The 21,236-nt window shown below is 44.1% G+C and overlaps 2 protein-coding genes and 1 long non-coding RNA gene across 4 annotated transcripts; 1 reads left to right on the forward strand and 2 right to left on the reverse strand.

The window, feature by feature from the left end:
* Positions 1 to 2,117: 2,117 nt before the first annotated feature.
* On the reverse strand, positions 2,118 to 10,825 carry LOC123480986 (serine/arginine-rich splicing factor 7-like). 2 transcript variants are annotated; one of them, XM_045214961.1, is made up of 8 exons: positions 10,721 to 10,825; positions 7,878 to 8,058; positions 7,348 to 7,524; positions 6,199 to 6,267; positions 5,239 to 5,310; positions 5,058 to 5,111; positions 2,978 to 3,022; positions 2,118 to 2,388 (listed from the first exon to the last, which is right to left on the reverse strand). In XM_045214961.1, the coding sequence occupies exons 1-8, from the start codon at positions 10,746 to 10,748 to the stop codon at positions 2,331 to 2,333; spliced, it is 684 nt and encodes a 227-aa protein (XP_045070896.1). In that variant the 5' UTR covers positions 10,749 to 10,825; the 3' UTR covers positions 2,118 to 2,330. The 2 variants fall into 2 exon arrangements, with proteins under 2 accessions (XP_045070896.1, XP_045070897.1); XM_045214962.1 differs by lacking the exon at positions 2,978 to 3,022.
* Positions 10,826 to 11,004: 179 nt separating this feature from the next.
* On the forward strand, positions 11,005 to 12,412 carry LOC121572354 (gem-associated protein 6). Its single transcript, XM_041884411.2, has 2 exons — positions 11,005 to 11,260; positions 11,605 to 12,412. The coding sequence occupies exons 1-2, from the start codon at positions 11,133 to 11,135 to the stop codon at positions 11,990 to 11,992; spliced, it is 516 nt and encodes a 171-aa protein (XP_041740345.2). The 5' UTR covers positions 11,005 to 11,132; the 3' UTR covers positions 11,993 to 12,412.
* Positions 12,413 to 20,179: 7,767 nt separating this feature from the next.
* On the reverse strand, positions 20,180 to 20,899 carry LOC121572357. The gene is made up of 3 exons (XR_006001872.2): positions 20,802 to 20,899; positions 20,459 to 20,577; positions 20,180 to 20,269 (listed from the first exon to the last, which is right to left on the reverse strand). It is a non-coding gene; the product is annotated as an uncharacterized LOC121572357 (long non-coding RNA).
* Positions 20,900 to 21,236: the final 337 nt, after the last annotated feature.

Consider the following 21,236-nt stretch of genomic DNA (forward strand, 5'->3'; position numbering starts at 1 on the left):
TACCCACTGAAGTCGGTTATGACACCAAACTGCAGTCAGATCAAGACCCTGGTGAGGATGACGAGCACGCAGATGAGCTTCCCTGAGATGGTTTCTGACAGTTTGTGCAAACCCACAGTTTCACAACTGCCCGGGTGGCTCATTTCATTTGATCCCGCAGGTGAGGAAGCCGGATATGGAGATCCTGGGCTGGCGTGGTTACACTTTGTCTGCGGTGGTGAGGCCGGTTGGACCTACTGCCAGATTTTCTAAAACGACGTTGGAGGTGGCTTATAGGTAGAGCAATGGACATTCAATTATCTGGCAACAGCTCTGGTGGAAATTCCTGCAGTCAGCATGCCAATTGCACACTCCCTCAAAACTTGAGACATCTGAAACATTGTGTTATGTGACAAAACTGCACATTTTAGTGGCCTTTTATTGTCCCCAGCACAAGGTGCACCTATATAATGATCATGCTGTTTAATCAGCTTCTTGATATGCCACACCTGTCAGGTGGATGGATTATCTTCACAAAGAAGAAATGCTCACTAACAGGTATGTAAACACATTTTTGCAATTTTTGGGGGGGGAATATGTTTTTAATTATTTTCTAAAAACATGTTTTCAAGTTATCATTATGGGGTATTTTGTGTAGATGGGTGAGAAAAACAAATCACTTTAATCCATTTTGAATTCAGGCTTTAACACATCAAAATGTGGAATAAGTCAAGGGGTATGAATACTTTATTTGTTATGAGCCGGTTAAATTACTTGATATTTGTAGATTCAGTTAAGTTATAACGTAAATGCAGGTTCCTTTGCATAGCACCCCGTGATTCACCTTTGGTTGTGTTCCTTTCCAGTGCTGATCCCTTGCCTTTGTAGAAACCAACCAACCAATAGATGGAGCTCTATGTTTAAATTATCTCAATTGTTTTGAGGGTTTACATGGATAAACACAAGCAGCAGGACACAGCACTTGCCATATCAACAAAATATAGGTGGACATTATGATAGAAAGTTAGGCTTCAATGATGGTTGTTTGTCTAATACAGGTATTCCTCATGTGAGAGCATTTAATTATCCATTTCCCCAAGACACCACACAACCTTGATTCATCTTCGAACCCCTTGCATACCAAAATAAAGGTCACTAACACTACGTAGTTGACATTTTGCCTTTGGCTAATGAGGCTATTAAAAGATATGAGCAGACTCTTTGGATTATGATCAAAAAGCTGGGAAGAGAAGGGAAAAACAAGGGGGGAGAAACAAGCGGTAAACAGCTGCATTTCAATGAATACATCCCAAATGGCACCCTATTCCCTATATATTGCACTACTTTTGACTAGAGCCGATACGGGGCCATAGGGCTCTGGTCAAAAGTAGTGCACTATATAGGGAAAAGGGTGCGTTTGGGATGCACACAATGCCCTCTTTCCCACTGCTGTTATAGGCTAAACGCTCCCTGGTCTTTCCTTGCCCAAGAGCATATTGGCGTGTCTGAAAAACACCTCAGATATTACCGCACCATGAGACTTTTTTTAAATTGTCAAATCTTTGTCCAAGTGAAACAGAGTGGAGAGGCTAACTGGAGGCCCATCGACTGCATCATGATCATATTTTATGACCATCTCTCACCCCCTCCTTTGTCTCTGTGACCTTGGGTGTTTTCACAATCAAATGTGTTTACAATTGTATTTTGTTAGGATCCCCATTAGCCGGCGACAGCTAGTCTTACTGGGGTCCGACACACAACGAAAAAGACATTACAGACAAAATACTTTACAATTTACATACATGTAAAAACATGATCAGTTACACATACATGTCAGTACACACAAGTAGGTCACATGTCTGAAGTAAAATATTAAACCTACACATTTGTAGAGGCAAGAGCTTAAAGTAGTAGTAGCTGTTTGGTATCAAGGATAAGACGAGCAGTGTGCTATGATCCTGAGTTCAAAATTCAAACAGCACATTTCGCAAGTGCAACATTGCCCTCTATAGGTAGAGGAGTTAACATGTTCACGCAATCCAAAACCTTTAATTTATCAACCTTTTCATTTAGTTGTGCTATATACCAGACCAACTGTACCCAGATGGACAACACACCACCAAACAGCATCACAACCGTTTTAAATCAAATATACTTTATTAACCAACAACTATTTCTAAAACACAAACGCATTCCAAACTGGGTCCCCATTGCTTCTTTTTGAAATGTCAGTAATATGCCTCAAGAGGAAATTAACAAGCCTACATATTTTCAAACAATACAATACAATGGGTTTACAAAGAACTTAGTCACAAGAGATGCTTACATAAAGAAACAAAAACTTCACAAGTTCAGTCGTCTCTCTCCGAGCTGTCACTTCGTCGACGAGGACTCCTCGAGGTAGAGTGGCTGAAAGAGACAAAAACAGAAATGACTTTTCCCTCTTCATTTAATTGCTGTGCATTAACCCCAAATTAAAGTCATTACCTCAGTTGTGAGGAAAAACGCACCTCTGTTTTTGAGGTGACGCTTTAGATTTTGAACAGCTGGGATTTAAAATAGAATTTCCATTTTTAGAGCTCATTCTTACAAGACTTCGACAGTGTCCATTTTTTGCAACCAAAGTATTTATGGGCCATGCATTTAATATAAGTTTGTCATACAAATTTATTACTTGGGTGAATTTAAAGAACACAATTCAAATGATCTTTAAATACATATTTCACATATTGAATTGAAAGATGTGAATGTAACTGTTGTTGATTTATTGCAGAGTCTACCTTTCATTTGTAATGCTTAAGTAGCCTGACTTAAATGACCCATCATGCATCTAAACCGTTAAAACTGTAACCATGCATAATGACTGCCCTCCCGCATGGACAACATTGTCATTGTCTAATTTTGCTGCTTATCATGCATTGTCAAACTGTTCCACAGCTCGTTTAGAGAGGAGAATGGTGGAAAGAAAATTGGGGTCAGACTCAAGACTTCTGCTTACCTCCTCGTGGGGGAACCAGACTTGGATCTGCCCACAGAACCAGACCTGAAGAAGTAAACATAAAAGACGTTCAGATTCTTTAGATTTAAAGTGTCCCTTTTTCATGTTGGTCATTGTTTTTTTATAACGTTTTTTAAATCTCCACAACAGGGTTAAGATCACTTCTAAAGCCTTGTTCACATTGGCAGTTTGAAGTGACTCAAATCCTATTTTTTTTGCATATCCGATTCGAATCAGTTATATTTCCTGCAGTCTGAACATTCAATAGCCACATGGAATTGGATATTTCAAGCCACATTTCAAACCACCTTCGTAGGTGGTTTGAAGTCAGATCCAAATCTGATTGCTGGCCATGCGACTTGTGTCTGAATAGTCAAATCTGATTTATTTGCCCTCAAGTGGTTTTTAGAATGTTATTTGGCATATCTTGTTGCTTGCTAGCTACTCTGTTGACAGTTTGACAAGAACATGATGTTGTAGCTAACTATCTTGGTAATTGTTTAGAAACAAATTAGTGAATGTACTAGAACGCTAAACAGCTGGTTAGTTGACTGCTGTGGCTAGCCAAAAAGGACTAGTTCTGAAATTGGATCACCTTATTCTTTGAGGCTTTAAAAGTGTTCTTACCCTATGATTTTGAACATTCAAAGCAACTGGGAAATGGTCCATGGCAGGCATTGTTGTCACCTTAGCTTGCTACATATCTTCTGAGTGATAGGAAGCACAAGCACCACCACCAATCAGCCTACACCACTGCACACACACCCATCGTTACTATGACAACTAGCGTAGCCATGTCAGCAAATGACTGCTGTCTGAACACACACAAATCCGATTGGTCACTTGTAACTTGCTGTTTGGAGAGTCACTATTCACAAACGGATTTGAAAAACAAAACTGATTTGAGCATAAAGGCCTGAAGTATGAACAACGCTTTAGCCCACATGTGACAAACTCATTCCAAGGAGGGCCGAGTGTCTGCGGGCTTTCGCTCTTCCCTTGTACTTGATTGATGAAATAAGGTCACTAATTACACTGACCAAAAATATAAACGCAACATGCAACAATTTCAAAAACCTTACTGAGTTTACAGTTTATATAAGGAAATCAGTTAATTTATATCAATTAATTAGGCCCTAATCTATGGATTTCACATGACTGGGAATACAGATATGCATCTGTTGGTAACAAATACCATTTGCCTCATGCAGCGCAACACATCTCCTTCGCATAGAGTTGATCAGGCTGTTGATCGTGGCCTGTGGAATGTGGTGAGGCCGGTTGGACCTACTGCCAAATTCTCTAAAACGACGTTGGAGGTGGCTTATAGGTAGAGCAATGGACATTCAATTCTCTGGCAACAGCTCTGGTGGAAATTCCTGCGGTCAGCATGCCAATTGCACACTCCCTCAAAACTTGAGACATTAGTAGCATTGTATTATGTGAAAAAACTGCACATTTTAGTGGCCTTTTATTGTCCCCAGCACAAGGTGCACCTGTGTAATGGTCATGCTGTTTAATCAGCTTCTTGATATGCCACACCTGTCAGGTGGATGGAATATCTTCACAAAGAAGAAATGCTCACTAACAGGGATGTAAACAAATTTGTGCACAACATTTAAAGAGAAATAAGCTTTTTGTGCATATTAACATTTCGGGGATATTTTATTTCAGCTCATGAAACATGGGACCAACACTTAACATGTTGTGTTTATATTTTTGTTCAATGTAGTAAGGAACTCTCATCTGGTTGTCTATGTCTTAATATAAAGGAAAAAACAAAAACCTGTAGACACTAGGCCCTCCATGGAGTGAGTTTGACACCCCTGCTTTAGTCTCTTAAGTAGGTGATGGAATATATCAAGGGGACAAATGTGCTCCCTTGATAGGGACAAGTCTAAATTGTCATAGCCGAAACGGTCAAAACCAACACAAAATTGTACTTTGTTGCGGTGGTGGCAATCTTTGGGGATTGACACAAACTGCTGTATTAAGTGTTAATTACTCAACTTATGTAGCTGCATTGTTGACAATAGCAATGAAACACTGATCAGAGCACTGAAACAGTTATATTTCTCACCTGTTCTTTGCACGAGAAAGTGACCTAGACCTTGATCTGGACTTTGATCGAGATCTAAATAGAAATGCGGGGGGGAAAAGCATCAACACCCATCATTTAATAAATAAGTGAACAATGTTATTGTAATACACAATGTGGGATCTTTACATAATTCAAGCAAGTCCATTTTTCTACAATTTACCTTGATCTCTTGGGGGTAAGGGCTCTAGATCTTCTAGGAGAACGAGAGCGGTGTGGAGAGAAGGATCTTGATCTAGAACGTACATATCAAAGCTGTCAGCTATGATACATTCAGACCTGTTCTGGTAAACTCTGCAGTGCCATTCCTGATCAACCCAGTTCCTGGAGAGCTACCATCCTATAGGTTTTTGCTCCAACCCTAATCTAGCACACCTGATTCTAATAACTAGCAGGTTGATAAGATGAATCAGGTTAGTAACACCTGGGGCTGAAGCGAAAACCTACAGCTCTCCAGGAACAGGGTTGGCAAACCATGACATAGACTGTCCAGGTGAATCCAGGTGAAAGCTATGATCCCTTATTGATGTCACTTGTTAAATCCACTTCAATCAGTGTAGATGAAGGGGAGGAGACAGGTTAAAGAAGGATTTTTCAGCCTTGAGACAATTGAGACATGGGTTGTGTATGTGTGCCTTTCAGAGGGTGAATGGGCAAGACAAAATATTTAAGTGCCTTTGAACCGGGCATGGTAGTAGGTGCCAGGCGCACCGGTTTGAGTGTGTCAAGAACTGCAACACTGCTGGGTTTTTCACGCTCAACAGTTTCCCGTGTTTATCAAGAATGGTCCACCACCCAAAGGACATCCAGCCAACATGACACAACTGTGGGAAACATTGGAGTCAACATGGGCCAGCATCCCTGTGGTACACTTTTGACACCTTGTAGTCATGCCCCAACTAATTTAGGCTGTTCGGAGCGCAAAAAGGGGTGCAATGGAATATTTGGAAGGTGTTCCTAATGTTTTGTACAATAATTTGTATTTCATCATATTAGTTATGAAAAAAAAGCTCCAAGAATAGACCCCAGACGAACTCCATCTATGACTGATGTGACCCTCTTCTCAGGAAGTTGGACAACAGCGCATTTGGAATGAGAAAGGATTGTGCATAAAAGCGTTCACCTCCTGCCACGGCCCCGGCTGCGAGAGCGCGAGTACCTCCTCCCACCGGACCTGGAGTGAGACCGGGACCTAATCCAAACGAGGGGGAGGGAGGGAAAGAAGGACAGTTCAGAACAGGCCCCGTGAAGCCCCACATAACACTGCCTCAGTCTGCCTTTACTTCTGACCTGGCCACTGACAACAATCACCCTAAGCCCACTGACACTGGCTCAAATCAACACACAAAAAGAGGGGGATTCAATTAGATTTAGCATTACACATGCAATGGTACTGGTAGGAGTCACTATATAGACATAGCTGTTCATGGAGCTAATGTATCCTGCTTAAAGCAGGCCTTTCAGTTCTCTAGTAGAGTGGAAGAGAGAAACGTTATTGTCAAGTCATACATTACACTGGAGATAAAAACACATTAATTGGTACTTGAAATAAACCTTGCAAGATTGCCCGGGTGACCCACTTTGGACCAAGGTTCTAGCAGATCTAGGCGATCTAGAAGTATCTATCAGCCGACCTCTGCATCTAGTCGTGTTCTTCGATTTCTAACGATGATGATCGTATTGACAGCCAAATCGCTTGATTGAGACTTGATAGATGCAAGGCGATTTGTCTAGACGGGACCATGGTCTACCAGGTTGTCCTCTTTACAAAACCCCAGGCCCAAATTGATAACCAAATCATCTGGTACATTGTCAGCCCTCTATGAAATCTTTAAGGTGCAGCTAGAAGTGGCAGTTGCTTGAGAAGGGGAGGTCTGGCTGATCGATCAACCCCATGGTCATAGAAGGATCGAAAGTGTGGAATTTGCTAGATGCCTCATGAAATCGTTAAGGATCGTGACACTCTGAATCAAACGGCGAAACCTGAAATGTTTTGACCAGGTGAGTTGTTAACAAAATAAATCCCACATAACAGTTCAGAAGTATTTCCATATTTTAAAAGGGATTAAGTGACAGGCGGAGACAAAAGTAGCAACAACAAGAGGTAGCCTAGACACAGGCAGTTTGTCAAGATTGTATGATAGTTTAATCATCATCTTTACTTTTTTTTTTTTATCTACATAAGACACTGAAAAATCAAGACAATGAAAAATAAGCGACAACTATCAAAATAAGAAAAGCTAAATCGAATGCATTGGCTAAGGAGGCTTACCTGCTCCTCCTGCGTCGACTGTAGCGGTGGCAGTCGTAGGCATAGTGGCCCCGCTCACCACACTCGTAGCACTTGTCGTTGGAGTCAAAGGGCCGGTTGGTGGGCGCACGCTCGTACCGAGATCGCCGCGGCATCCCTGTAGATAATTCAACTCGAACTCGAGATCCAGAAATTAACCTGAAAGACAGTCAGTTCAACAGTAAGCAAATTGCACACTGGCATAGTTCACTTCAAAAAGAGGACATGAGGAAACCCATCTAAAGTGTAACAAGCACTTAGGAACATGGCTAAAGTGTATGATCTGGATAGCAGCAAATGCGTAACACAAGATTATACCAGCTACCTGCTTACCCTTCTACTGATAGATGTCCCTAAACCAATAAAATGCTTCAATATTTGCAAAGAGCAAATTACATTATTGACTGGCAAACGTCAACAACACAGGTGCCCTATGAGCCCTTTCAGCTTGTAGGCCTTGGAGAGTAGACTAAACTTGGGGGCGAAGTCTGGAGTCTTGAGGAACCACTTACTTGCCGTCAAGGCCACGGACCGCATCTTCTGCATCCCGGGTGTCTTCAAACTCCACAAAGGCAAACCCAGGGGGGTTCCTAGCAATCCACACTGTTCTCAAGGGTCCATAATACCCGAACGCCCGCTCTAGCTCTCCTTTCCCCGCACCAGTGCCCAGGTTACCGACGTAAACCTTAGCGTCTGCAAAGGAAACATAGAAAGATGTGCCACCACTGATGCAACTCACTGACTTCTGTTCTGAGAGGCCTTTGATTTCCCCCTCCCCTAAGCTCAGTATCAAAAGGGTTGCTGTAAGTAACTGCACAGATGTAGAAATCGCATTGAAATGCAGTCCTCTCAAGGCATCCCATGTATTGAGGTCAGTGGACGATTAGCATAGTGTTGGCCTGAGGCAGTTCATCATGCTATGGTCTAAATTAAATTGTGTCAGGCATATTAATATAATATTGCGTGCTTTTCCTCATGACAATGAGCTGCATGTAGTGATTTACTGCAATTACGTATCACCTAAATCACACTTGAGCAAATATTTGAAGCCTGAAAATGTAAAATTAGGCAGAGGATCAACCTTATCTCCATATCTTGATACTAGAATGTGTCACATCTTATAATTGATCAATTTCTGCAATCTGCTACCTGTCTTTGAGAAGAAAAAAGGTTTATGGGGTTTTGATTAGGCCTAGGCCCATGTCTGATTTGCAGATGTTGCCAAGTGAACGTGTAATTTGCTCTTTGAATTATATGTAATAGATGTAACCCATCCCCTAACATTTGTCATACATAACCATTCAATTCTATATGAAACCGACCAACGTTACAGAAGCAGGGTGTTTTCATCAAGCTTAGCTACGTTTGGCTCTGTGGTGAACGAGTCAACACATCAACTAAGACAGAAGGTGGAACAGCTAGTGAGGTGAGGATTTTGTTTCTTTTTGTTACTTAGCCTAATTCAACTGCAAATAAGGTCAAATTTTGCAGACCCATTTTTGACTCATGAGCTGCCCTCTACAAAAGAAGTTAGCACCTTAACCCATAGACTCTTTAGCTATACTAATGTTATCAGTGGTTCTCAAATGTCTTGGGGACCCCAGATGTTACATGTAATTGATCTATTCCAGAGCTAGGACACCTAATTCAACTTGTCAACTAATGACTACTAATATATTTAAAGCGGCAATCAGCAGTTTAGCCTGGAGACCCGTCGTTGAATTGCATTGAATTCTACGTCGGGCAGAAATGGGCGTTTGTATCAGGAAAGTTTCCTCACGACCTCTACAAGCCAGAATGATGAATAAAAAGATCCAATTGGTAGTTACAGTCTTGTCCCATCGCTGCAACTCCCCTACGGACTCGGGAGAGGCGAAGGTCGAGAGCCATGCGTCCTCCGAAACACGACCCTGCCAAGCCGCACTGCTTCTTGACACACTGCTCGCTCAACCCGGAAGCCAGCCGCACCAATGTGTCAGAGGAAACACTGTCCAACTGGCGACCAAAGTCAGCTTGCAGGCTCCCGGCCCGCCACAAGGAGTCGCTAGAGCACGATGGGACAAGGAAATCCCGTCCGGCCAAACCCTCCCCTAACTCGGACGACGCTGGACCAATTGTGTGCCGCCTCATGGGTCTCCCGGTCACGGCCGGCTGTGACACAGATAAAAGTATATTTTTTTGCAGGTACAAATGTGAGACATTATATCGACAGCAAGTATAATTACATAAACTTTTCAAAGCGCTGGTAGTGCGTTCAGATTTATATCACCTGAAGCATGAGCACAAGAGACGCATGCATACTTGAAGAGCTCGTGCATGTGTTCACATGGTTCTGCGCATGCTTCAGGTGAAAAATCTGAACGCACTACCAGCGCCTTGAAAAGTTGATTTAGGTATACTTTCCTGTGAATATATTGTCTCACATTCCTACAGACAACCTGTAAAGTAAGTCATTCAACATTCTGGCTTGTGAGAGGAAATTTTCCAAACAAATGTATGGCGTTAATATCAGACGGTGAACCAGTGCTATCACAGTCTGGCAATCTGAAGTTGAAACAATAACAAAGCTTTCCCCGCACCTGTTTTGGTAAAAAGCTGAGGGATGGGGCTGGAGAAATGTAACCTATCTCAAATTCATAGAGTGATGGTTATAAGGAATGACCATCTATGATATCAAAATGATAGTTTTAACCATGTTTTGAGACTTTATAGCTAATGTCTGTTAACATTTACATTGTTTGCAAACATTGGAGTGAAACATGCTTATATTTTGGGTTCTGATGGGGTACAACAGTCAAACTAAGGTCATGAGGCATTTAAGCTGCAATATGTAACTTTTGTTATGTAAAATATATTTCACAGCGGTTTAGATGGTACAATGATTCTATACACAATGACTGCATGTTGTCACAAACTGAAATTAGGCAAACTATTAGAATTTTAGCAACCAGGAAATGGCGGAGCGATTTCTGCATATTGCACCTTTAAATTATTCAAGAATCAATGCAACAATGTTAATTAATGTGTAAGTCCACAAATGGATGTAGCAACTGCAGATTGCCCCATTAAAACATTTTGATCGAAAAATAGCTACATAATCAAGCCATTGATTAGAGAATCGGGTGTGCTAGTTCACGGCAAGAGCTAGGACAGCTAAGTACGCCTAATGTAGCTAACGTTAGATAGCTGGCTAGCTAGTTAGCTTAGCTGCATGCTAGTTAACTAAGCATGAGATTATCTTCATGAATACTGAGTTTGACGTCAATATATATTTTGTCTACTATTGAACATGCGTTAGGTTAGCTTTTTGTGCATTATTATGTGAAGTTAAAATCCGTTTTGCTATTTCGTTTACCTCCTCCGTTTCGACCGTGTCTTGACATGATTCAAGGCCCGCTTTACAATCAATCTGCGCATGCGTGTGTCAAACTGATGCTCCTGAGAGGACGGTCAGAGACAGGACGGTTCACAAAATGTACTCTTGCAATGCTATAAAATGATAAATCACTAATATTTCATAACATACTACATACCATGAATCACACAGTAGAGTATTAGGTTGGTGAAGAGGTTAGTAATGTGTAACTAGGTATTTAATTATTCGGGCCGGAACCTTTGGAATTGTTTCACTGTTTACTACGGCACATTTGACCGTTGGACAAATTCAACCACAGGCTCAATTCAGCTAGCCAGTGGCCAGCTGCAGCACCTGATTTGGAGATTAAAGCTCAGTTTAGGTTATTTTCCGTCAGTATATTGAACCAGTCATGGACGAGTGGCGTCAACTGAAGCCACTGGAGTGGTGTAAATATGTCAACAAAGAGGTCAAAGTGACAGCGCACGAGAAACAACAACATAATGGTTGGGTTTTTACCGTTGATCCAGTATCTGCCAGGTAACTTCGGTACCTTCACAGTACTCTTCTCCATGGACATGTGCACAATATGTTGATGGATAGCTTAAGCTATCATATGAAAATAATATACCAATACACTGATTTGTCAGTTTGTCTCCCACTTATATAGTGTGGTAGCTAGCTACAACAGTGAGTGACGAGTGACGACACCACTCTTGTTATGAGACTTAAGTTTGAGCATCCTACTTCGCAACTGCTATCCCTAGCTACAGTGTGGTGTTTTTGATGTGACTCAGTCATAGACAATACCAGGATTGTTGCTTTGAAAGGGGTGTATATCAGCTGAGCTGACATTCAATGCATTACCTATTTTCCCTCCCCAGCATCGTCCTAGTGACCTTCCAGGAGAAGGGAGGCACGCCGACGGTCCGAGTTGTGACAGGCCACGCAGTGCAGGAGGTGGAGATCCTCCAGGAGGGCAACGAGGAAATGGCGGGACGGCTGAGGGTTGTTTTTACACCCCCGGGAGCCCGCGCACTTGGCCCGGAAGAAGTGAGACGCAGGAAAGAGAGCCTCCGCCTGTGGCTGGAAAAGAACCGCATCCCCGTGGAAGAGAAGGGCGAGATGCTGCGTGTGGCCAACGTGCTGACAGTGAGCGCCCCCTACGGAGCGGAAGACTGTAGCAGCTCCAACGAGATCATCCTGGCCCGAGTGCAGAGCCTGGTGGAGAGCAACCCCAATTCAACTCCAGACCAGCCTGCCAACTCCTGATGAAGGATGCACTTTGACACATAGGGCTGGTTTCCCACACACAGATCAGGCTCAGCCTAGTCCTGGAATAAAATACATTATCTATTTGCTTGATCGCCATTGAAATAGTATTTTAGTCCAGTACTAAGCTTAATCTGTGTCAGGGAAACCAGCCCATAGTGTATCTCAATAGTCTAAAATGGTCTTATCTCCTATCCTTCATCAGCCTCTGTGGAAAAAAACTGGACTGGGAATTGGGTCTTGGCCATGTGTCTTTCACCTATCCTACGTTTTTAGATAAGTGAAGGTCGAGGAGAGGAGGAGAGAAAGCCACTCTAGACTGTTGGGATGAACCGAGAGACACTTAGGGTGCGTTCGTAAATTCACTCTACTCCCGATTTCAGAGCACTCTCGTCTGAGTGTGCCAGAGCGCAGAATATCTGACAAATTTATGAACGTTGAATATGGCCGGTGTCAGTAAATGTCGGCAAAACAGCGTAATTAAATTGTTGCCAGCAGCAGTTACAGTCACCAACACTCTGGATAACATAAAAACAGCCTAACCAGCTCTGCTAGGGTGAGTAAAATGGTCAGAGTGAGGTGTTCTCTCATTTGTGTCTGGAAGTAGCTAGCAAGCTAGCCAACCTTAGCCAGTTAGCTTGGGTGCTTGACTGCCGTTGTGAGGCCAGAACGCCCGAATCAACCCTACTCCTCGGCCAGAGCGTCCAGTGTGCGCTCTGAACGCTCTGAGAGCAAAATGTTCTGAATTTACAAACGGACAATCTGACAACGCTCTGAATTTACGAACACCCAGAGGGCACTCTGAGCGCACTCTGGCACTCCAGATTGAATTTATGAACACACCCTTAAAATACTTTGGATTGTTGATGGTTCAAATGTTACTTCAATCTTATTCAACAATGGACATTGCTATCACAAAGCAAACAGTTGGCAACATTTAGAAATTAAATGATGTGAAGTTTTGGTTCTCAAGATACCTTTTTTGTAATTTCGTAAAGCACTTTTGTAATTAAACATGCACTGTTACTTGCAAACCAATAGTTGCATCTGTCCCGCTACACTTAAATATCTATAAAAAAGACCAGTAAGATACAGTGCCTTGCAAAAGTATTCATCCCTCTTGGCGTTTTTCCTATTTTGTTGCATTACAACCTGTAATTCAAATTCAAATTGATTTTTATTTGGATTTCATGTAATGGACATACACAAAATAGTCCAAATTGGTGAAGTGAAATGAAAAGAATAACTTGTTTCAAAAAATTCTAACAAATAAATAACAGAAAAGTGGTGCGTGCATATGTATTCACCCCCTTTGCTATGAAGCCCCTAAATAAGATCTGGTGCAACCAATTACCTTCAGAAGTCACATAATTAGTCACAAAAAGTCCACCTGTGTGCAATCTAAGTGTCACATGATCTGAATATATATATACACCTGTTCTGAAAGGCCCCAGAGTCTGCAACACCACTAAGCAAGGGGCACCACCAAGCAAGCGGCACCATGAAGATCAAGGAGCTCTCCAAACAGGCTAGGTACAAAGTTGTGGAGAAGTACAGATCAGGGTTGGGTTATAAAAGAATATGCGAAACTTTGAACATCCCATGGAGCACCATTAAATCCATTATAAAAAAAATTGAAAGAATATGGCACCACAACAAACCTGCCAAGAGAGGGCCGCCCGCCAAAACTCACGGACCAGGCAAAAAGAGACCAAAGATAACCCTGAAGGAGCTGCAAAGCTCCACAGCGGAGATTGGAGTATCTGTCCATAGGACCACTTTAAGCCGTACACTCCACAGAGCTGGGCTTTACAGAAGTGTGAGGAGAAAAAAGCCATTGCTTAATGAAAAAAATAAGCAGGGGGAGTGGTGGAGACGGTGATGAAAACGCCTGAAAAAGTGGCCGCTCTGGTGTCAGAGATTACGGAACTTTTGGCGAAGGAGGCGGTCACAGTAGTTCCCCAGGAGCAAAGGGCTATATTCGCCCTACTTCCTGGTGCCCAAAAAGACGGGGGGAATGAGGCCGATATTGGATTTACGCATTCTCAACGAGAGCGTAACCAAACGGCCCTTCCGAATGCTCACGACAAAACGACCTGAAGGACGCGTACTTTCATGTGCCGGTGCAGCAGCGTCACAGAAAGTTTCTGCGATTCGCCTTTCAAGGGGTGGTGTACGAATATACGAGGATGCCATTCGGGTACACCCTGGCACCTCGCACGTTTTCCAAGTGTGTAGAGGCGGCATTGGAACCGTTGCATCGTCAGGGAATAAGGCTACTAGCCTACCTAGACGACCTACTGGTTCTCGCCCCGTCAGCAGAGCTGGCGTTCACTCACACGACACAGACAGTGATTCATCTCACGTGTCTGGGGTTCGCTGTGAATTGGAAAAAGAGCGCGCCCTGGCCCAGTCATCAGATTGTCTACCTGGGGATACAGCTAGACACATGTACATATTACCTCAACTACCTCAACTAGCCGGTGCCCCCGCACATTGACTCTGCAACGGTACCCCCCTGTATATATAGCCTCCCTACTGTCACTTTATTTTACTGTATATATAGCCTCCCTACTGTCACTTTATTTTACTTCTGCTCTTTTTTTCTCAACACTTTTTTTGTTGTTGTTTTATTCTTACTTTTTTTGTTTAAAATAAATGCACTGTTGGTTAAGGGCTGTAAGTAAGCATTTCACTGTAATGTCTGCACCTGTTGTATTCGGCGCATGTGACCAATACAATTTGATTTGATTTGATTTGATGAGGGCTCGATTTTCGGACCCTCGAAGGGTAGCCTTGTTGCTAGCCCTGAGAAAGTGTAGTCCGAATCACACGGTAACGGCGCTGTCAGTCATGTCACTCTTGGGTCTCATGTCGTCAGCCCATTTCGTGGTTCCGCTGGGACTCCTTTCGAGTCGCCACATCAACCTCTTGGAGTTGGAAACGGTTCGACTGGTTCTGACCCACTTCGCGTCTACCCTTCGGGGTCGCGATGTGCTGGTCTGGTCAGACAACCGGACCACAGTAGCCTACATAAATCGCCAGGGAGGAGTCAGGTCTCCTGCTCTCCACCGGTCGGCGGAGGAATTGTGGCTGTGGGCTCACGAGCACCTTTGCTCATTGAGAGCAGCACACATTCTGGGCTACTTGAACGTAGGAGCAGACTTCATGTCTCGAGGGGGTCCCTGAGACGACGAGTGGCGTCTGCATCCGGACATTGTTCTCCAAATTTGGGAACAGTTCGGGAGAGCCGAGGTGGACTTATTCGCGTCATGCGTGAACGCGCATTGTCCCCTATGGTTCTCTCTGAGGGAACAGGACGAACCGCCACTGGGAAGGGACGCGTTCGCGAACCAACTGTGGCAGAGAGTTCATCTGTATGCATTCCCTCCACTGTCCTGCATTCTCCCACTGTTAGCCAGGGTGAGATCAGGCGGGCTGTCAATAATATTGGTAGCCCCCGATCGCCCAGGGGCTCCATGGTTCGCGGAGATGAGTCAGATGTTGATTGCGCCACCTTGGCCAATTCCACATCGACGGGACGCGTTGTCTCAGGCGGGAGGCTCGATAGGGCGATTGCCCATAATCGGCCAACCACTGAAGGCTTGGCTCCTGAAAGGGACAGGCTAGAGCGCCGTGGGTTATCTGATTCAGTAATCAGGACCATACAGGGTTAAATGGAACGTTTTTTCACAATGGTGTGTCACAGAGAATGTAGACCCCATGAACTGTCGGGTTGAGAGTGTTCTCTCTTTTCTGCAGTTTATGTTTGATAAGCAGCGATCGCCCGCCACCATTAAGGTGTTTGCAGCGGCGATTTCAGCTTGTCACAAGGGGTTTGGCAGAGACACTGTCTTCAGCCACCCTCTAGTGAAACGTTCCTTATTAGGAACGCGGCGGCTTAGGCCAATGCCTAGAGTCACGCTTCCTCAGTGGGATTTGGCTTTGGTACTCGAAGCGCTCTGTAAGTCGCAGTTCGAGCCATTGAATCAAATACCCCTCAAGATGCTGTCTATGAAGACGGTACTGTTGCTCGCTTTGACTACTGCTAAGCATGTCAGTGATTTGTGTGCTCTTTCGACGAGACCCGACTGCCTTGCCATTAATGGCGATTTGAGCAGAGCGGTGTTACGTCTTAACCCGGCATTTGTGCCGAAGGTTATTAAGAGCTCATATAGATCACAGACCGTGGAGCTGTGGGCTTTTTCTCCCCCTCCTCATGGGGAGCACACAGCAGCGATTAGGTCATCGCCTCAGCTGTTTGTGTGTCACGGTGCGGCTGCACTAGGTAGACAGACCACTTTCGAAACAGCGTCTGTCTCATTGGCTTTGCGAAGGCATTGAGACAGCTTATGAGGCAGCGGGCGACAATTGCCTCAGGGTATAAGAGCCCACTCCACTCGTGGAGTAGCGGCTTCTACTGCCCTTTTCAGAGGAACAGGGGTAGAGGATATCTGTGCAGCGGCGTCGTGGTCGTCACCGTCTCCATTTATCCGCTTCTATCTCTTGGAAATGTCTTCTAACTCTTTGGCTCAGTCTGTACTCAGCGTGGCTGAAGGGAGGACTTGAGTTAAGAGAGAGGAATGCAGGACTGAAGAGACAGGTCTCTTTCAGGTCCGCTTCTGATAGAAGGACATATTTTAACATGACTCCTGACTGAATTGTTCAGTACAGTAGAAGGCATGTATTGATCTGCCCACCAGTGAATAACTGGGTTGAGGCGGAATAATGAGGGATAATAGTAGTAACCTTGGTTACGGTACTATTAGACCGGTCATGACAATTTTGACGGAATGTGACGTCATCTATCTGCTTGTTCAGATTAGTCTGAATCATGTTCTGGGATCTGCCCACTAATCTTTGGGGTTCCATTGATTGGGTGGGGCGGGCTACCGTGTACACAATGTAGAGTGACACTTTGTGTCATTCCATTAGTGGTCGGTGTTATTGTAACAGGATATTGAGGTACCATCTATCTGCTAGTACAGATTAGTATGGCCCATATTCTGGTGATCTGCCCAATAGACATTGGTGTTGCCATTGGACTAGGTGGGGCAGATTTGGACCGATGACGCAGTATATTGTGATACAGTGGTTACAGTACTGCAGGACTTGGTCGCAGCCATTGCTAGGCCTGACCTTTTCGTTTCGATGGGAAGTGTTGGGCTCGGCAGGGAGTACATTTTGGAGCGTTGTGCTCCGCCTTAAACCAATTGGAGCAGAGCTCCCCTATGGGGCGGAGCTCCACGATATAGAACGATAGTTACCGGAGTGTAACTCCAGTTCTATGAGTGGAGCGGAGCCCCATAGGACTTACGGCCCTGCCGACCCTCTCTAGTCTCGCTGAAGATAAAGATCTCGGGAGGCTGATTGAGGGGAGGCATCCCCTCTTATAGGGACACCTGTACTCCTATTGGCTGCAGGTGTGTGCATCATTTTGTCTCAGGCTGATGCTGCCTTAGGGCAGTGGGTAAACCAATAGGAGCAGAGCTCCCCTATGGGGCTCCGCTCCACTCATAGAACTGGAGTTACACTCGGGTAACTATCATTATTGCACACGCACACTTCACAGAGTAGGCGTTCCCAAATGGAAATATGCAAATGTAGCTAGAATGCGCCAAACGGATCTCGCTAGCTCGTGCTGGGCTCTGCCCACCTCCTTGCTTGTTCTGCCCACTATGACTCATTTGTTCCCGTTGGAAACTACGGGCTGTGGTCTATCTTGGTTTAGTTATAAAAATCTGAGGCCTACACATGCTGCTCCAGAGCTAGTACTGTTCTTTCTTCAGACATGAATGCGTCAAAACTTTGTTCATTTGCACAATGTCTCTAGTTCACATTCGGTTGTAAATGTCCAAACTCACTAAAAATGACATTAGGTAGCTCCTACCTATATGTGAATAACTTTTTGCTCATTAGCATATTTAGCGATCAGCCTCCATTGAAATGCGTTGTTACTTGTGCAAATGTTGTTAGCATTCTGGTAATAGACGCCCAATGGTGTTTTTTTGCGTTTTTTTTGGCACAACCTTGTGTACCAAGCCGGTAATACCGTATATACCAATATGAGAGAAGGATGGTATGACGATATGAAAATCTGGATACCGTCCACCCCTACCAACAATACATAAGGGAATCTCATCCTCACACATTGAGCTACAATATTACATTGTGTTTTAACTAAGTAGTCCTCCAGAGCTCTACAACTTCACAGATGTTGGGGTCGATTTGGAATGGGCACTTGACACAGAGAAGATGTGTTTTATGTGATGTCACAGCCAATAAAGTATAACATAGTGCCCCACAATGATAGGCCTCAACTGCAGTCATACTGTAGCTTAAAGTATTTCAATGCATCTTATTGTTCTGATGAACTTGCATTGATATAAATACTGTATAGGATATGGTTACATACTGTTTAATGTTAACCCAATAATAATATGCCATTTAGCAGACACTTTTATCCAAAGCGACTTACAGTCATGCGTGCATACATGTTTGTGTATGGGTGGTCCCGGGGATCGAACCCACTACCTTGGCGTTACAAGCGCCGTGCTCTACCAGCTGAGCTACAGAGGACCACAAGTACTATGCCATAATACACAGTTACAAACACGTGTTACCATCTCTTTGGGTTACTGTCATAAATGTCATAACCTTGTTTAAATATGCTAAGATTGGGTTATTCTTGTCTAATATTCTTGTCTCATTTTTCATTTTCACAAACTTGTTATACATTGTGATATTCGTATTTTATTCCCAGAACATTGTTACACTGCCTGTGTATGACATCACATCCTCATGACATATTCTCTTCTCCACCTTTCTTACCACTACATCCCCACTTACAATACAGCACAGGAATGAAGAGAGAGATGGTCCTGTAATAGTGTCGTTTATTGAACTATGGAACTGTAGAGGGGGAGAAAGAGAAGGAGAGGCAGGGAAGGATATAGAGAAAGAAGGATAGGGAAGGGGATTCTCAATTGGGAAAGTCCATCCTCTCCTTTCACTCCCCTGTCCTCCTCTACACCGTGACCCGGAAACCAAAAAGTGGTCGCCATATGTAGGATAGTATCAATTCGGAGGAGATTCCTCCTCTTCTCGATAGCCTGAGCACAGATGTATCCTCCCGGCGGCTACTGCGAAAGGGTTTAGAAATCTGCCACACCCCCTTTGAATCAGCTATTGTTTTCCCGGAGAAAAGCATGCCCACATTTAAAAACAATACACTACTTATCCCTCTATAAAATGTCTAGTGCAACCAGCTAAATGTATTTTTTAACACTTAACACATGTCATTTGCCTGATGACGTGCTAGTAGGGGAGAGTCCTTTCATACAAACACATTTGTTTCCAGGTTTCCTTTCCTCACCTCCTCTCCTTGATTACCTTTGACCTTTTTCAAAAGGAGGCGAGGACAGGACGGAGGAGAGGACGCGAGGAGTCGAGCAAAACCAATTGAGATTCTCCCAAGGAGGGTCAGACATACTGAGGAAAGGGCAAAGAGAGACAGTGAGAGACAGAGAGAGGGACGAAGGGAGAGGGACGAAGGGAGAGGGACGAAGGGAGAGGGACGAAGGGAGAGGGACGAAGGGAGAGGGAGGAAGGGAGAGGGACGAAGGGAGAGGGAGGTTGACAGTCCTCTCTTTGCACTACCAATACAGGAGGCCAGAGGCTTCATTGGCTCAGCTGGACCTGAAGGAAAGAACTCAGCCATCGTAGCCCTCCATACATTTACCTGCGTTCAGCCCATTGCAATAATAACAATTGCCTCGTACACAGCGATATAGGGGGATTATCTTATCTATTGTACCGAAGGAGTTTAGTACGTTTTGCCTTGGGGGATTGGCAGGCGCCCCACCCGACTTAGGTTCCCAGACATTCTCGTACACAAAGGCCTTATACTTTTGATCTCTTTTAGGAAAGGCCCTTTTAAGGCCAGTGATAATGCTGTGGCCTCCTTGTTTGTTCATACAGGACTCCAGGCAGGGAGACAATTTGGTAAAGAAGATTATACAGTCATTGTTGTTATTTGTCAGGTGTAATATGGGGTAGCCCAGGTTACTGTCAGTAAGATCCAGGAGACGATACTCTGCGTGGTAGCTTTTAGCCGGTGCTGTTGCTGCGATGATCTTGTCCCCTTTGTAGATTTGGTCGGCATTAAGTGCATCCTGGACCACCTTTGGTTCAACACCGACATTAAACTGTCCGGTCTGGCACTGCTGTTGGGTGAGCCTGACAGCCATGGCATACTGACGATTTTGCAGTCCGAACCTGAATAACAGCAGAAAACGAGAGACAGAGGAGGGGACAGAACACAAAGCACATACTTTGGTTGACCTTACTTATAGAGATTGGGGACATTTCCCTATAGTATATTAATGTAAGGGTTTCTTTGGGTAATAAGAAGTGTGGTAATAAAACAGAGACTATATGATTACAACGGAACAGTGAAGCACTCACTTTTTCATCTCTGTAATCAGTTTTGCTAAATTTGCAACACTGATCTGAGCATCCACCTGGTCTCCAGCCCAGAGAGAAAGTAGAAAGAGAAGAACAATTCCCCTCATAGCTGCAGACATCTGAAACACACAGGAGTATCAACACACACACACACAGAGTAACACTGTCAATACACACACTGCACACTATTTAACAGATGGTAAAACCATTAGTGTAAACAGATAAAGGGTATACAGTTTACATATTTCAACTTTAATTAGGAATCAATCATAACACATGTATAGACTATAAAAATGCTCTTAAAACAGGCTAAACATTTCGTTTGGTCAGAACACCCAGGTACCTGATGATCCCTTGCTGCTGTCCGTGTCTGAATCGTGTGTGTTCATCTGGAACCTGTGTATGTGTGAGCAATACTTCAATGTTTTTATGTGTCAATTCAGCTCGCCCAACATGCCAAGTAGGGGGAGTTTTCCCTTTTTAAAGGATTCCATTGGCTTCCTGCACAATGTGGGCGCCACCTCAACCTCAGTCCATCACTTGGGGCTGGCCATGCCAGCAGGGGGGCCAGCACAACTACGGCCAGGGAAGGGGGGGTTGGCAAGAGGGACAGAGGGACAGAGGGACTAGTGGCATCATTCCAGATAAACCAAGGTCATGGTGATGTAATATCATTACGGGAAACCAAATTTCACTAGTTTGGCTTCTTGCCATCTGACAAACACGTTGGAAGGGGTGGTAGTAGATGGAGTAGGGTATGAGTCGCCAGCCCCCGGCC

The sequence above is a fragment of the Coregonus clupeaformis genome, unplaced genomic scaffold, assembly GCF_020615455.1.
Source record: "Coregonus clupeaformis isolate EN_2021a unplaced genomic scaffold, ASM2061545v1 scaf0345, whole genome shotgun sequence".
NCBI lineage: Eukaryota > Metazoa > Chordata > Actinopteri > Salmoniformes > Salmonidae > Coregonus > Coregonus clupeaformis.

Coding starts and splice junctions, on each gene's coding strand:
- LOC121572354 (XM_041884411.2), top strand. CDS start 11,133: ATGGACGAGTGGCGTCAACTGAAGCCACTGGAGTGGTGTAAATATGTC. Junction 11,261..11,604: donor GTTGATCCAGTATCTGCCAG/GTAACTTCGGTA, acceptor TTCCCTCCCCAG/CATCGTCCTAGTGACCTTCC.
- LOC123480986 (XM_045214961.1), bottom strand. CDS start 10,748: ATGTCAAGACACGGTCGAAACGGAGGAG. Junction 8,059..10,720: donor ACACGGTCGAAACGGAGGAG/GTAAACGAAATA, acceptor TTTCCTTTGCAG/ACGCTAAGGTTTACGTCGGT. Junction 5,112..5,238: donor CTTACCCCCAAGAGATCAAG/GTAAATTGTAGA, acceptor ATTTCTATTTAG/ATCTCGATCAAAGTCCAGAT.